General features: G+C 39.2%; 1 protein-coding gene across 2 annotated transcripts in view; it reads right to left on the reverse strand.

Annotated features, from left to right (window-relative positions):
* LOC126039271 (glypican-5-like) overlaps positions 1–18477 on the reverse strand; it is a 427867-nt gene that overhangs the window by 160468 nt on the left and 248922 nt on the right. For both annotated transcript variants that reach the window (XM_049802192.1, XM_049802191.1), the window contains one exon: positions 10933–11053. In XM_049802192.1, the coding sequence (XP_049658149.1) occupies positions 10933–11053 (121 nt within the window). The remainder of the gene's footprint in view (positions 1–10932; positions 11054–18477) is intronic.

The raw sequence follows: 18477 nt of genomic DNA on the forward strand, positions 1-18477 counted from the left end.
AAACTTTTTCGTGTTAGCTGAACTTGCATTCTTTGCAAATCTCCAAGTCTTGATCCAAAAGCAAGAAGATAAAAATTAAGAAGCAAACAGTTACAAATAAAAGTGATTCTCCCTACTACTAGACGGCTCTCTTGCAGTTAGTGTTAGCAAGCAGGCAGGAAAGACTCAGCCTTTTGTATCTGATGGGAAGTTTATCGTGGGAATTCTGACGAGAGACATGAATGTGCAGTATCAAGCTTTTGTAATGGAGAAAACAGGACATCGGCCACACAGAATTAATGCTATTAAGGGAGAAGTGTTTCCCTGGAGAAGTGGGAATAGCTATACTTGAAAGCTGGAAGAAGGAAGACATGTCTCGGTGTCAGGATGGAAGAAGCCTCCCAAGCCTGCTTGTGGGGCAGAGAGCAGGAAAGTGCACCAGTACAGCCTGGCCAGCCATCACACACAGCACCCAGAGCGCTGAGATGACGGATGTTTTGGGGAACACACTGAAACCAAGGTCAAGGAGGTCTGTGGCCGTTCAAGAACTGCATCGTGCTTTTGATAAAAGAGTGGCAGCAACAACGATCGTGCCAAACTGGCATTTGTTTGATTTTACTAATTAGGTTGATGCACCTACATACATCTTGCTTTTTTGATTCCAACTTGGCAGAAGAGCTCATGATAAGATGAGGAAAATGTGAGTCTGATGTCCTAGGATCTCTTCTAGATTTGGTGAACTACTCTCAGCATGGCTCTGGGATGTGCATGTGATCAGGTGGGTATGTGATGTAATATACTTGAACCTTTAAAATTATTATGTTCAACACCAAAAAAGTGTAAAGACAGGGTCAGAAGCAAAACAGGTCTATTGTAAGATGGAATTTCTTTAAATTGACAAATAATGCTATTTCACAGTAGCGGTTCTGCCTGAAATAAGAGGACTGTTTCCTTCAGTCTTTCCTATTTTAGTAATTACTTGTGAATGTTTCCCTAAGTAGAAGCGAAAGGCTTTTCCTGACACAGACTCTCTCCAATACTTAGGCTTGCTTTCTAAATTCCAAAGTGTAAGGGAATGAACGCTGATAGAAGAGGAGTGCAGATCAAGCATTCCTCTGATGCTTGCTCATGGCCCTATTTTCTCCTTTAGAGACTAGACAGTGACACCAGCAAGTTTGCCTAACCTCACCTCGCACCTGTCATGAGCTCTTCTTTACTTTGTCCTCCAAGAAGTACATCACTGATCACATGAATACAAACGGCACCAAACTGATTCAGAGGTTTTAGCCTCTCTATGCATCACAGATACAGCGAGGAGACATATTAAAGACTGCTTGCCTGGGCAGACAAGTATGAACCATCTCACATTAAGCTGCCACGGAGGAACCGGTTAAGCAGCCTAATTATGAGGGCTGCCGGTGTTATCGATGACTTGCTCCTGGGTTGTGCAGGAAGCATCTGGGAGTGGCATCAGGCAGCCACAGCAGGCAGCCTTATTGGGCATCTAGTAACAGAAACCTCTCAGAGGGACACCTGATTTGGGGCTTCTCCAGATTCATCAACCTGTGCTACAATGAAACCCAAATTATTGCTAGAAACAAGTTGTTTGCTTTAACTGGGAAGGGGCAATAGACTTTAGTAGCATTAATCCACTTGTCACCAGCGGTACAGATCCACTTGACTTTACAGACTAAGTTTGGGCTTTAGGTAGTCTTTAGTTTTATTCTCTTACACTGCTTTTTCTACCTGTCTCCTCCCTTTAGTAGTGGAGCAGAAAGAGAGGAAAATAACACTGTTCTTGCTTTCGGCCAATGATCAATCATTTGAAGACCCTTCCTCTACCCTAAAGAAAACAATGATCAGCCCATAAATCTCTGCTTTTCTTTCCTATTATGCTAAACTTACCACCTCCAAAAATAAGCACATTATCGTACCTCAGGAATGAGATCAAAAGTAAATACCACAATCACACTTGTAATGATAATAACTTAAAACAATGTATATGACTTACAATTATTATAGTGATCAGAAAAAGATGATGGGCTAATAGAACAAAATAAATATTTACATAAAAAAGAATTTATAATTTCAGTACGACAACCTTACTTAATTCAATAATTACTGGCTTTCCATCTTTAAAAAAATTTAATTAACATCAAAACAAATAGGCTAATGTAGCAGTCAGACCCATGCTTCCTCCCCTCTGCCAACACCCACAAAGGGGCATTTCTGGTCAAGACCAGTAACAGTTGTTAACAGTTGTTGAACAGTAACAACAGTATGCATTTTGATTAGCACCTTATACCACAAAGACAACAGTTATTAGTGATGCATTTCTTGTGGGGTGGCAAGAAACCACAGTATTTCCATTAATGGTGGAAAAGTTTCCCTTTTGCTGCCTCCACCCCGGCACAGCAATCCCAAGCCCCCAGGGCTGACCAGCTCTTCCTAGATGCCCCATACTCCCACCCCTGCCTTGCTTTCCTGCCTGGCCTTGGGCACCCACACCAGCCCTCGCACTCACATGCCCAGCCTTGTGCTCCCATACCACTTTCCATCCGTCAGGCCAAGGAAGATCCCTCCAAGGCTTGACCCTCTCCTCACTTGCAGCCATTATACCAGAGGATCCAAAACACTTTTCAGCTCGTCTTTGAAAAAGAGTATCAGCTCAGGTTTTGCTAATCAGCTGCAACTAGGACTGGGCACTCAAGCCAAAGGACAGACTGTTGGTTTGGGTTTTTTTAGATACGACTCTTCTTTCAAAATATGTTTTTCTATATGTGAAATGTTTTGGCTCAGTTATAGATTGAAACAGTAGCTCTCCCCTCCCTCTCCCCCACTTGGCTCAAGTCACTACTGTGACTCAATATGTGATTTTGATTTATTAAGACTAATTTCCCACAATGAGCAAAACAAAACACATACAATGGTCCATCTGGGCAAATAATTTCTGAAAATGCTTGCAAGACAAATAGCACAGCATACTCTGAGACACAACACATGAATAATAAATGGGCATTTTAGCATTATATATTTGCTAGCATATAATAAGATATGCTGGATTTACGTTGAGATTCAGATTTGTCTTATTTTAAAATGCTACATTTTAGTTTAGCTGAGCCAGTATTTCACACGATTTCTGTTTGTATTGAAATCTTGGTGCTGTTTTTAATACTAAAAAGACATTTCTCAAGTCTAATTAAAATTATTTAATTATATCTCAGGTCACTATATTTAACAAAACCAAACAAATAACTGCAGGCCAGCAAAAGCACACTGATTTCAACCAGGGATGATATGTACCTCCATTCGCAATAAATTACAACATTAACATATTCTCTCCATAAAACAATACTCCAGTGACATTTTTTCGGTGGGACTGGACTAGAAAGAGCTCTCCTGCTCTGATTCATGGACGAACTTTCGGGTTTGACAGGAGTTTTAATGCCACAGCAGAACCAAGGTTAGAGTTTCCAAACTCCTCTTTTTAAAACATAAGGGCGTATGAGTGAAGAAAACCACCATGCACAGACCAGTGACTGGAGCTGCCCAGCCTTGAACGAGGAGATCCCACATCTCCAGATGAACAGCCTAATGACTGAAATATTATCAGCTAGTCTGCTTTTCTATCTGCCCCTCAAGGCATGCAGACAAAGGGAATCTTAGTGAGGTTTTCTTCCTTCATGGCCATATCTGTGTATTTTCCAGTAGGACCCCAGCTGAGTCATCTGCAGCCCTAAGCCTGTCCTTGCTCCTTCCTCTGCATGCCTCCTCCCCATGGATGCTCCCCCAGCAGCCTCCCCTGGGATGCATAAGTCAGAAATGAGGAAGGGCCACAAATTAGTGGTCTCAAAGCAGTAGCAGTGTGCAGAATCCTAAGACCAGAACAGGATTTTGACAGACTTCAGATGTCCCAGCCCACTATTTGAATATATTTCTGGTGAATTTTACTCCTTCTAATGGAAGCCCTGACAGATAAATGCTCCTAAGCAATCCGAAACTACATTCTGTTTAATTGCCTGAGACCTACAGCCTTTATTGTGAGAAGTATTTCCTAGTGAAGCATCCCTATTACTATGTAGTCTGCTATATACTGCCCTATCCCAATGCACCATTGTGTGATACACTGCTTTGCAAAGTGGGGTCTTTGTTGATTTCGATTTTTCCCAACAGACAGCAGATGCATTTTCTCAACTTTGATTGACAAGTCAATGTGAAAATATGTTACAAAAGCAAAAAGCTATGGACCCAAAGATGACTTGCTAGGAACTATATATGACAGAAATCTGCCAGGTTCTTTAAAGAAACAAAAGAGAGCTAAATTGCTACTAGACTTTTGTTTCTGTCGTGGTTTAACCCCAGCCAGCAACTAAGCACCATGCAGCCACTCACTCACACCCCCCCCCCCCCCCACCCAGTGGGATGGGGGAGAAAATCGGGAAAAAGAAGCAAAACCTGCAGGTTGAGATAGGAACAGTTTAATAGAACAGGAAAGAAGAAACTAATAATGATAATGATAACACTGATAAAATGACAACAACAATAATGAAAGGATTGGAATGTACAAATGACGCGCAGGGCAATTGCTCACCACCCGCTGACCGACACCCCGCCAGTCCCCGAGCGGCGATTCCCTGCCCCCACTCCCCAGTTCCTAAACTAGATGGAACGTCCCATGGTATGGAATACACCGTTGGCCAGTTTGGGTCAGCTGCCCTGGCTGTGTCCTGTGCCAACTTCTTGTGCCCCTCCAGCTTTCTCGCTGGCTGGGCATGAGAAGCTGAAAAATCCTTGACTTTAGTCTAAACATTACTTAGCAACAACTGAAAACATCAGTGTTATCAACATTCTTGGCATACTGAACTCAAAACATAGCACTGTACCAGCTACTAGGAACAGTTAACTCTATCCCAGCTGAAACTAGGACAGTTTCTTTTTCCCAGGCTGGCAACATATATCTAACTTTTCTTGCTTTAATCACAGATATGATGCATTCTGATGTCTCCAAAATTTTTATACAGTGTACATTACATATGTACATATATATATATATGCTAAGAAATAGAAAACCATACAGAAGACCACACAGAGAAAGATTATGCTCAGTCTTTGAGTAAGCTGGACTGTTTCAAGCATTGGGATGAATTGTTTCGCTACGTATGGATTATGAAAAAGACTGTAAATTATCTCGGAGCTGAGCATTCAGCATCTATATCTGGAAGCAAAGAGATGTCTGATTCTTATCAGGGGAGAAGAAAAACAGCCCATGAATCTAGTAAGAGTGAACATTTTGAAAAAAAATAGGATGAGAAACAAACTCTATATAACTGATGAAATAATCTAAGATGATAGTTTATTTGACTATAGGGGTGAACAATTTTTATACAGCAGAGCAGGAAATAAAAAAAAATAAACAGTCCATTTGCCCCTGCCTGGCATTATAAGACTTTAAACATAATTGTTTCAGGTTTTATTAATTCTATCTTTATTTTCCTGAAGTATATGCATTTCTTGCTGCTATTTATTAATCAGCCAATAACTACTGTATTAATTCAGTCATCACTGCTGTTTACATTTAGAGATGAAGGTGGTGAGGGCTGTTATTGCATTTATAGTGATGTGATTTCAAAAAGGACCAACACAGCTGTAGAAGTGTTTGCTTCAATGAACATCTCTCTAGTACCTGAACTGCAGACAAGCTGAGACAAGATTGATCTTTAAGACTTTTATGACCCAGACCATTTAAAACCTGCACTGAAGAATTAACAGTCTCTCTCGTATTACAGACTGCTTTCACCAGTTGAGTAGTGATGTGGGTCCTACGTTACTTGTAAAAGATGAAATCAGTCTTGGGGTCAGCTGGGTGGCATCCTCAACAGGGTAAGAAGGCACACCCCTGCCTGTGCGGAGAACACAGCCTTTCACCTCCTGTATTTCCGTATAGGATTACTATCACAGAAGTACCTGTACAATAGACTCTGCATGCAACGAATCCTGAAAGCCCTGAAAGGGTATTACATGTGCACAGATTGTCAGTACACTGTACACACTGCACAACTAGGACTGGGGCCCAATCCCTTCAGTGTGTCTTTTCCTATTAATCTCTGCATCTGCACTAAATTCAGTGCCTCAAATTACAGATAGTCTGCATGGTTAGCCACTGAAGAGAGAATAAATCTCTCTGGGATTTCCAGATGTCTTGCTTTGTACTTCCAAAAGGGATATGGAGCACCTGAAATCCTGAAGAAATGTCCAAAGTCTCCAAATGCTTTGGATAGAAAAAAAGAGGACCTGTTTTGGAAATCCAGACATATGGCAGTTCTGGGAAAGGTGCTCTGTTTTGTAAGAGAGGCAAGTCTCTACAGGTTTTGGGAGGTATGTGTGGAGCAAGCAATAATACTTCTAAGCCTGTTGGGGCTGTTTAAATCCAAAGCACTAGAAGTAATATAGCAACAGTCTTTCTAAGATGACTACCTTTCTTTCTATGTTTTCATTGGATGAAATGAATTACAGAATATTTTGCGTCTTAGTCCAAGTCAGCTACAACTTTGGATGAAAATCAAACCAACTTGTCTCCACTTAAATCTCATATAAAAGCTCTAAAATGTAATAAATTTTATAGATGTCTAAAAAAATACACTTTTAAATTAAGTAGCATTTAAATGATTTATTGTATTATTCTCCATTGTCTAACCCAATTAAATTCACATTCGAGATTAAATTATGCCTAGGTCATATTATTGATAGGAATATCTCAGTGCTGTTGCTTCAAACTTTGCTATGATGGCATCCTTTGTATACAAATCTAAAAGGAATTCAGGTTACATGCATTTCTTAGTTCAGTGGGCAGATCCATGACACTTTGGTGGGAAAATAAAAATATGTGGGTCCAGATTCAGCAAGATTTGCTTTGACATTACTCTCATTTTAAGTGCTAGGATATTGCACTGTCTTCTTGAGTTACAGCCATGCCCTAAGCATTCATCTCTGACTGACAACAGCAAAACACACTGATTCTCAAAATCTGTCAAGATTAGGTTTAGGCTGACAAAAGACAAATAAGTTAAACTTGTATAATACTTATTATATTATAATCCTTTGAGAATGCCCATGCGACCCTGCTAGTAAAGTTATAGTCAAAGCTTTTTCACTTTTCCCTAATATTCTCATTGCTTTTCAATGCAATTGATCCTTCAGGATTTTTAACCTTGGCCTCAGAACTGCTTGTGTTTGAACTGTGAAAAGCATTATGCTGAAGGACATTAAAACATATTTAAGTGTGATTATGTGGCAAGAAGTAGTACTCAAAAAAGGCACAATGGGGGATTTTATGTTTATTATCAGCTGCAGTTCACATCTGCTCTATTCACAAAAAAAGAGGAAAGAAGAGATGTTATTTCTAACTGCTAGCTTTTCAAAAATCAACCTGGGACTTCACTTGATCTGTTTTTGCATTACTAGAAGTAAAAGTTACTGTAAATTGTAATTCTGTAATTCTATTGATATGTGAATCAGCAGCTACAATAAACCCTTCAAATACCTTATCTGCCAGGGATGCAAATAACCGTAATTGTTGAATAATATTCTCTAAATTTCACTTTACTTTTGGCTTTGCAAAGTGGTTATAAAATAGCCTGCTATTTGCATACTCATTTTTTAAAAAAACAACAACTATGTGGGGAGGATTTAAGTCCCAGATGAAAAAAATGAGGAACAGCTATAATCTCCAATGAAGTGGCATTTCAGCCTCAGTGACAGGCAGAAATGGAAGATGACTTGCATACAGATTATTTGTAATGTGCTGGAGTTGGAATGCACCAACTAGAACAATAATACGTCGGCAAGAGCTTTGTTCATGTCCATGGGATTTAGGATCAATTAAGTCATTAATCTCTTAACATTTGTGGATAAGTCATAATAAGAAGCTAACAAATAAATGGCTGCTGTACACCAAAGACCGTCAGTTCTGGATTTAAAGGAATGAATAGTTTGCTACTTCTGCATGGCCAGTGGCAAGCCGCTCTTGCTCACAGCCTTGTGCTGCATTGCTACCCCAGTCGCCAGAGGCCCACGTTATCTCAGGCCCCACTGACCCTGCTGCAGCGCACAGGGGCACAACCCGGGACTGCCAGCACGGGGGAAGGAGTCTGCAGCAGTAGCCGCAGAGTGATGAGGAAGGGCTGGGGTCCAGCTGTGGAGGACAGGAGGTGGCAGAGGATCTATCGAAGACAGCAGCGATTAGATTTGCTCCAGAAAGTGCTAAGAATTGCTGAGCTAAGGTACATCTTTTAGAAAAATGAACCTGTTGATTTGAACGTAGCTGTAGTTGACAGTATTCCACAACTTAAGCAAACTGATCTAGCAGCAGATTATTCTGAGTTTCAAAACCACACACCTTTGCAAAACTGAGAGAGAAAGCCAACGGGTCCAGGCTCTCTGAGGGATAGATGCAGCATGGCTGGAACTTGTTTTGTTAAGACAGAAACGTAATTTCTTTTAAACATCTTGGCACATCTTTCTCTTATCCAAGAATATGCTTTCTTTTGGGTAGTTTAGCAGTATTACTTAAGCAGTAGAAGGTTATTGGGGCCTAGACACATCAAGTCACCTATGATGCACATACTGTGCACTTTGTTCTCTGCTTTCCAGGCTTCCTGCCTCTCTAGGATTGCTTCTGTATATGCAATATGCAACTATGGCTTAAAATGGTGTTGCAAATGTCAAACGCTTAAGAAGATACAAAGATAATACCTTATTTTATCACTCATTAAATTCAACCTTACGTATTGCCCCCCCCCCCCAACTTGATGAAAAAAACCAATTTTCCCATAAAATGAGAAATGGGATTCTGCATAACTCTTCCTATCTACAGTCTACACACACTATTGATGACACTTTAAACTCCTGATTTAATTGGCTTTTCAGTGTCAGTTTTTATTTGTATATTAATATCACAACGGAAATGAACATTCAAGAAGCAGAAAACAGCTACACATGTTTGATGTTGTATATGAAAGCCTTAGATATTTAGCAACTTCTCTGATGCTTTGATCTCTGAAGAAATCTGACTAAAATTATGATCAAAGGAATTTATATTATTCCAAGCACTTAAGAATGAACCATCTTAGGGCAATAATCAGTATTCTGTTTAATCCTTCACCCTTGGAATCCATTATTGCTAAGCACCTCAATCTGATGGGAGTTGCATTTACTTAAGGATGATATTCTCCTAAAACAGAATAAGAAGTAACAGAAAGCAACACTTCCAACTTACAAAAAGAGCTAGGAATTGGATTTTATTCTTCTGGCTAAAAATTGTTCTCTGAAGCTGTTTTTTAAACATACATAACTTAAGAAAATTGGTATGCAGCTCATTATGAGACCATTCAGATTTTTTATTTTTCTACAGCAGACAAAGAAATAGAATTTCCAATACACAGCTACTTTTAATTTAATCTATTTCTAACTATTTCCTATTGTCAGTGTTTATAGAAGACTATTACACAGATGGATATATCTAATATTTATAAAGTAAATTAACACTCTACTTTATAACATGCAAAGGCAGATAAATAATGAATTATCCTTTTCATCAATCTGACCACATAATGTCTATTTCACTGTAGTATTAAGTACCACATCAGACTGGTTGTTGTATCCCCCATGGCAAGTTAAATCAAACAGTGTGATACAAAGAATCCTTAAACTGCAGCATACAGAACAGTAGAAGAACATTAGAGCCAAGCAAGATTTAACAAAAACACTAATTACTGGTTATATTATGGATTTACTACTAGTAGTTGATGAGAGGTAAAGGAGGGTTGTACTTTTGCAGGAGCAAATAAGAGATCAAACTCCTGGTTCACAGCCACAGTCTTAACAACCTCCCACATCCTGACTAAGCAATTCCTCCTCCCATTTTACCTGTGCAGATTATTGTTCTTCCTGCACAACCCACCTGCAAAGGTGGACTTTAATCTCACAGCGGTTTTCTACCAACTATTTATATCGCCATGCTCCATCACTCTTTAATGGTGAAAGATTAAGAGTAGACTAATGTGCAAACACATCTGACTCTGAACACACTGTCGTAAGCATTCTTCCAAGCTGACAAGAAAACATGCCTACTTTAAATGAAAATCAATCTGTTAAATCTGTTAGCTCCAGCTTATTTGGACTGGCACTACTTTAAGAGCTCACAAAGAGGTGTGCTGAAGCAGTAATACCATAGAATCACGCATTCAGCTTTGAAAGATGGCAGAGGCACCAGGACTGCAAGAGCATCTGAGGGAACCCAAATAGATGACAGAGGCAGATGCAGGTTAATCATGCCTCTGACAAACTCATTGGTAGGTTATCTTTCCTTTTGGGCTGAGCGGCTTGAGAACAAGGCCTGTCAAGGAAATGTTTTCAAAGGTGCAAGGTTAATTCACCCTGGAGCACCTTCTGTCCTGACTTCAGCATTCTGTACAGTTCAATTATCACACCCTTATAGACCCACTTTGTCTTTTGATCTTGTTTATACCTACACCACTGAAAACCAGGAGCTGCACAAACAAGGAGATACTCCTCCAATACAAGAATATCATAGGACTCCTAAAGGCAATCACAGAGCCAAAACTCTAGTTACAAGCTTCATGTGAACTGTGAGGCTCAGGAAATCCTCCATGTTCCCGGGACTGTGGACTGTAGGACAGTTAATCAACAGCTATAGAACAACAGCCAGGAATCAGAGCAACTTCCAGGCAAATAACTTTGCCTCATTAGAGTTCATAAACCAGCTGGCACAACAGAATCTTCAGTTGCCCTTAGTACCAGGCCCACTCCATGGCTATTTCAGGCCTATGACCCTGGGAAAATGTAACATAAGAAGCAGTACCACCTAGTAACTTAACTTTAGTTCTGCTATCAAACCCAGTGATGAAATGCTTTTATCCCTCAAAAATTACTTACTTGATTAAAGTGCTGAAGTTTATCAATTAAATTACTGATGAGTGGGTCCAATCCTCTGACTTTCAGTTCTGGATTATTAGTTTGTGCCTTCAGTCCATTGGAAACAACTCTGCTGGTGTAACTGAAAAAGAGAAGAAAAAAAAAAGAAAGCATCAGTGACTGGAACCATATCCATCGGAATAAAAAAATCATATTAAAAGGGACTTACAAAAAGCAAGTATTTTGTAAATAGAAATAGAAATTTGTAATAAATATTTATGGTTTTAAATACACCAAACCAGAATAAAAATCAGTTTCTTGCAGTATCATTCATCACTTCAAACTATTCTAGTCATGAACCAAGAACAATTTCATAAACCACATAGAAGTTCCTTTAATTCATATTTTAATATTTGAAACTTTATAACTGATATTCTCAAGTTCTTCCATACAGCAGTCAAAGCTGATAGCTTCCAAAAAATCATTCTTTCATAATTACTGAAACCTGGGGAATTTAAGACAGAAACTAAACATCATGAGATTGAAGTCCAATGAAAGGGCAGTCTGATTTTGAAAAGATTCTTAATCAAAGTGTGAGATTGGACTTCTCTTGCTAGACTAGGAGTTTATCATCAAACTCTCTATAGACATTGTAAAGCAGCAACTGCCGTTCCACCAGTGCTCCTCACCACGCCTTATCTGCATTACGAACTCACTAGCCAGGGTCCATGTACAGAAATTCTCTCTAACCAAGTCTTTCTTTATTTGAAGAATAGTAGCTGTTCTCACACTGCAATGTATTGTCTTTTAACAGCAATCTTCTCTCACCAACTGTTGACTAAACAGTTTCTGCCACTCTTTCCTGGAATACACCACAGTGTATTCTCAAAACCTAACTGGCTTGGGGCTCCACCCTTGTACTTTCACAGGGAAAATTCCAGGACTGTGCACATTTGGTCTCTACTTCTGAACACGTCTTCACGACAGCTGAGGAAGTGAACATATCAGCACACGTATGCTGAATCCAGTGCTTCCTGGAAGTATCCAAACTACTGCATATCGGCTCTAGCATCAATCTGTTCACACATGATTTAAATTCAACCCATCCACAAGACTGCAAATCCCCAGAGAGATACAGAGCAACCTTTTTTTGCGAGTCATGTTTTTGAGGGTTGTATGTAACCACTCTCATTAGTTCAGCACTCATTTGTCACAAAGTGGATCATGGATGTTTGCATGACCAGTTATGAACTGGACAAGAGACTGTTCCCAAACCAAACTCCCCTAGACTCGCATACATGCCTGGGATGATCTCATTAAGACACCATTTTGGCATCTTTATAAGTCAGGTATTAATTGGCTGTGCTCCTTTAGACTGAAATGTCAAGAGAAACATCCTGCTACATCTTTCATTTTGATCATACCTACATTCTTTGATATCCCAGATATTCTCCTATCAGTGAATTCTTCGCTGTAAACCATTTTGTGCTGAAGCTGAGGACAGCATTTCAAAGTAAAGTGTCCAAATTCTATTGCAGAAAGACAACAGAATGTGGTGGGAGGAGACCTAACTCTCCAAATATATTTGTCCTATCTTAACTTCATTTAGGATGAACAAAACTTTTTATGCAAACTGCTGTCAAAGCATACTTTGGTATCCTGCTGCAAAAGGTGTGGCTTAAAAAGAGAAAGAACTGAGAATGGTCCACCTTTTCACCAAACTCAATAAATTTCACTTCTCAGGAGAAAAAGAAAAAGAAATTTAGAACAAAGAATTGGGAAAAATTATGGTTTTCACTAATAGCCAGAGAGTATTTAGAGGACAAACAGTAAGGAAAACCTTTCTCAGTGAGTTCGTATTTTTTGTTCACTGAGCCTTTTAAAGGTAATGTTCTAATTTTTCTTGATGTGTAACTCATACAAGTATAAACTAATCTGGAAGTATAAACTTTCACAATGCAATGGCATGTCCAAAATGATGCTCAGGTTCTGATCTTCCAAGCAGACTCAGATAGCTAGACCAATGTCCCCAAGAAGAACCCAGCTAAAGTATTAGTTTGAAGTCAAGACTGGTATAGATCCACATCAATCCATTTGGACAATATAGGAACACTGCTGCACTTTACCTGCCTTTAGATTTACTTACCTTTATTCACAAATCATACTATTTGCTGAATGCTCATCATTGTTCATCATGTGAAAATACGTGGTTACCCACTGTAGATGTACAGAGACACTTGACATAGCTTTTTCAGATCATCTAGTTGCAGTACAAGAGAAGCTTAATTTGATGGGTCAGCTCATGGCCTCCACTAGTTTGTTCAGTGATTCTCTGTGTGCATTTCTTTCTCTGATCAGAAACTCATCAACAGCAGCAAAAAGCAAGGGTTTTCCTTTTCATTGCTCCTAACTGCTCTCCATTCAACCCCAAGTTAGGGCTACCGGAATTTCTCTAGAGGTTTATGTCATTATAATCCAGGATAAAGAACGCAAAATTGCTTCCCCTGTGGGTTGGTTCGGGGTTTTTTGGCAATTGATATTGGGGTTTTTTCCCTGTGAATCACAAGCCTCCATTAAATGCCTCTAAGTGGTATTACAAACCTACAGCACTGCACGGAGTTTGCATAAACATGACCAATCCAGGGACATCATCAGCAGCATCGTTAATGCAAGAATCCTCAAAGGGACCCAAAATGTGGAAATTCAATCTCAGTCAACTCATATATATTGCTGTTGCTAAATACATACTCTAGTTTACATACATCGTTATCAGGAAAATAGGACCATTTGGTATGAATGAGTTCACAGTCCACTGAGACAAAGGGGATACTCATATCCTTCAAGTTCCATTCACGTTTAAGGACTCACTCTCTAAAGCTCTAGAGATAAGCATAAATTATGCACAGATATTTCTGTTGCCCAGATTGCTTGTAATTAGACTTATGATGTGGATTACCTAAATTTCAGATGTCAGAGAAAGCAGGTATGAGTTGCACAAATCCTGCATCATTTGCTTATCTCCTTGGTCTAGCACAGCTTCAGTATGGCAGTCACTAAAAGCTACATCTAACTGCTAACTGCGAGGCTCCAGCATATAAGAGTTGGCCCAGCTGTAGTCTGGAATGCTACCTGCACAAATGGAAACGTCCAGAAAACCAACTACAGACCTTTGGCAGTGGTGAAATAGATGGGATCTGCCAAATAAATGGTGAAGAAGCTGATGTAAAGAGAGGCAAAACACTTACTTGCAGAGCACAACAAAACCAGCTGTTGGGTTTCCCCATAATTACCCATAAGCTCTGCTTGTCCTGTGTGTTCTTACTGAGATCACGTCTATAACAAGCCCAAGCCCAGAAAGACTCAGATGAACTAAAAAATGGTGAGTTCAGAAAAGGTGGACTACACCTTTTGAGGAGAAGGAGACAAGGAAGAGAACTCAACGAGGATTGCATAGCCAGAGAGAAGGGAGAAATTCCTCCAGTCCATCACAGCCAAGAACAAAGACTGTACTAGAAAAAGACATTATGTTGATCTGACTCAGACTACTACCCTGTAAACTCTGAATCCTTCTACTAGCTCTGTATCATGCTAAAATACTTTGAAATAAACACTATATATTTCCTGAAGGATAATCTGATTACTTCACTTCTTTGCACTATCTAAAACATTATATTTTTTTTTTTGACATCAGATCCTGAATTACTGGAAATGTACATTAAGTAAGATCAGAAATTGGCTTGCTTTATTTAATAACCTGCAATTTAACTGAAATATTGTAGTACAGAATTGTTAACTCTGGTTACAGCTCTAGTATTTTATTCATACTAAACCCAGAAATGTCAGCAGGAATGGCCAGGAATCTTGTATTAAAATATTGCCACTAGAGCAATCCTGAAAGTAACTGTTACAGGGAACAGCACGTGCAGACAAAATTTTCATCCAGACCACAAGCCTCATACCAATAGTATTCCACTGATCATTTGGGCAGAGCTTTGATACTTTAAAAAACAAACAAAACCAAATTACAAAAAACACCCCCCCCCAAACCCAGTTTTACAGCATTTCAGAACAGTATCAATTATTTTAGATCTTAGGTAACACAGCTCATTGCAGGTTTAAAAAAGGTAAAAAGTGAAATGCTGTTTACACATGAGATTGCATTTCAACTGAAGGTACACATTTTTATTTTCTCTATAAATATAGAGAAAGATATTGAGTCTAAACACTTATTTTAAAATAAAGCCAGATGCTATTCTGAAATGTGTTCTTTTTCACTCCTAATGTGAAAATGCATCCAGGTACAGGATTCCATCAAAGACAAATATGCCTTTTTAGACAGTTCGATACTTCAAAAACAACATATAAAATAGAAATAACTTCAAATTCCAGGCAAACGGCTGCAGGAGCTCCATTAGGGATAGATCTAACTAACAGTGATATTTAGCCACAAAAGCCCAAGAAACAGGGTGCTGTTTTCACACCACTTCCCTCCTCCTTGCAGGAGACCATACCAGTCAGGACACAAGTGTCAGAGAAAGCTCTTGTAGACAGCTTTTCCAAGTATTATTGATCAAGCTCCAGCTGGGAGTCTATTTCCATTACTCCATATTCCTCAGGGTGCTATTACCCTGAGTTGTGCCACTAGCAGCCACTAAGCACCCCAGTGCTTTGATTCAGTGGCTAATGGCCTGTCCTTTTCCTGAGTGAGCTCCAGCACGTGTACTTACCAGAGGGATTACAGAGTAAGACACCACACACTTCATAGGCTTTGTAACATGCACTGAGCATTTCAGAATTATCTATATTGGAAATTCAGGACACCCAGAACCTGAACTTCATCTGAATGCAATTCTCTTAATTTTAGTTCTCTTTCCTCCACTTTAGTATTTGGCCCAACATAGCTGCATAAGAGACATCAGAATTCTTATTTAATTGTGGGAGAAACAGAACATCTAACATCACAAGGCAAATCTGAAAATCTGAGCCTCACATTCAGCTCAGAGGAATCCATGAACTGTCATCAATGTCTCTGTGGGACAGAAATTGCTTTTGATGAAATAATTTGTTGTACAACCTTGAGAGTTGCCATATACAGAAAATAAGAATAAAATGCACTGGCTACAAAATCAAACATATATTTGCTGAGAAGTTTCTAATTTGTTAACCACATTTGTAAAAAATATAATTATACACTACACACCATCAAGGCAACAATTTTGAAGTAGAAATATTTTTGTAATTTGCAATGCATTTTTCCATCCTTTTTGTTGGTACTGGTTGAATAATTCCACTGTGATCAACAGGGGCTAAAACACCACTACCTTTCTGAGACACTGGCAAGCACAAACTCTTTGTGACTAAGAGTCTACTGGTTCTAAAAGTCACATTTAACCATCTATTTCTTTGGCATTATAAAAATGTGACTGACCTATTTTCTGTACAAATGTATAAGCTATTCTGCAAGAAAAACATCCCCCCCACCACCCCCAACAGAAAACCACATTAAAAACCTGCAGACTGGATCACCTAAAAAAAATGGTTTTCTCAGCCTTCTAAAAATCAACAGTAGGCCAGCAGCCTGTTAAAGTCAGAAAAGCCTAAAGAAAGCCAGCCACTAATTTTATAACCAACAAAATCATAAAACCGTTGAGACAAAGCTAGACTTTACAACGATCATTTCACATCCACCTCTGCTTTTTTCATCTTTGTGCATAACTTCTTAAACAGGAAACAACCCTAGAGATATATGTTGTCTGTAAAACCACCCAGAAGTAGATAGCACTATGCAAATAATAACTACAATGAATTAAAATTACATCTTTTTAGGCCCATACGTTTGAAAGTCAGTCACTGACCGTAGGCTTTCATTTGCTAAAAAAATTTGGAAGTAGCCTGTTTATTTCAGTAATATACTCAACACAGGGTCAGAGCAGACACCACCCACCACCACTAAATGACTCAGAGGTTAAAGGGTTAGAGGGGGAGAAGGAAGGGAAGAGCTTTGAATGTGTCATTTAGTAAGAAGCAATGAGAAATACGGATAAGCTATTTAACTGGCCTTGAGATCCACTGAACAATTAATTCAGTTACATTAGGCATGGTTCACCAGATGGTGTGTGTTTTATCTTATATTTATTCATAATTTGACCCTTGGGCTAGAATGGTTTGCCTGAAATTCAATTATGTGAATCCACTGCTGATCTACACCAGTCTGTTGTGTCTTCAAATTAATAATTTGTGGACATTTCACTTGTAGTTTTTAGATGCAGCCCTTGGTACATTCGACACTGACCTACAAGACAAGGAATGATTTTCTCCCAGTTCAGGGGATGCAGAAATGTGCACTGACCAGTAAGAGCAGTGACATAATACCTGTATGGTTGCAGAATTTGAAATAATTCATCAAGATTATCAGCCTTGATCTGATCAACCCTTCTGCCCACTTCTTTGCAAAATGGAAAGAACAAGCAGAATATATGGCAACTGTATAACCCTTGCCTGGTTATCATAGTTGCTTGTCACTCAATAAGTAACTTCAAGGAAGCAAAGCAAATGCCGTTTTCCAGAAGCGTTGTTGATGCTTAAACATAATTCTCCAGGAGGAAAAGACAGTCAGCACAGGATTCTCCTTTGAGTCAGCTGCCCCTAAGCTGCTTCGCATGATGAGACTAGCGGTGGGTGAGTCCCCCCACCTCCTTCCGATCCTTGTCTGACCAACAGACAGATTATGCTTCATCTCTGAGCGATTCCCACGATAGCTCTACTCAAAGAAATGTCTTGTATCATACTTTCTATAATTTCTGTAACAGCTTAGCAAGCCTGGATTACAGTCATTGAGCATCTTGGCTGAGAGGTCTCAAAGAAAGGAATGATCAATCCATGACCAGTTCTCTACGAACTAAATGCTCTTTCACTAAGCTGACACAATAAACAGTTTATTTAAAAAAAGAAAAAAAAAAAGAATAAAAGAAATACATGCTGATAAATTTACTGTCAAGTAAATTCAAATAAATTAGTTTACTAATCAGCAGCCATGAAAGGAAAAAAACAGCCAAAGTTTGCAGATTTTGGTTTTGTTTTATAATTTGGTTTCTTTTCATCTACCTAACTTGGATATTCAGTGTGTAAGTGCTTTGTAGAATTAAATCTTGGATGATTTCATGACTGTAGCATTTATTCAGTTGGCCTGATCCATTAAGTCATTCTGCAATTAGGTCCATCAGCTTAAATGGATACATTCCTTGTTTATAGGAAAGGTTTCAGTCAGGCCTGCACTCACAGAAAAACTGTAGTAAGAGCAGCTGAATTCCACCAAGCAGCTGACAAAGCTGTCCTCTAAAAGTAACATCCTGCAAATGACACTCTTCAGGGGCACATGTTGGGAAATCTTGAAAGCTCCAGATGTTTTCAAGCCCTTGCATGCAGGACTGCAGGCTTTTGTGTGATTGTTGAAAGTCACATCTTATAACTTCTTGGGTAACCAGAAAACCAGTAGGGCGTTTTGTTTGTTTTTAAGGAAAAAAGCGCGTAATACGTGCCAGTGTACAGCAGGAGCAATTCTACTGA

Source organism: Accipiter gentilis, chromosome 6, assembly GCF_929443795.1.
Source record: "Accipiter gentilis chromosome 6, bAccGen1.1, whole genome shotgun sequence".
NCBI lineage: Eukaryota > Metazoa > Chordata > Aves > Accipitriformes > Accipitridae > Astur > Astur gentilis.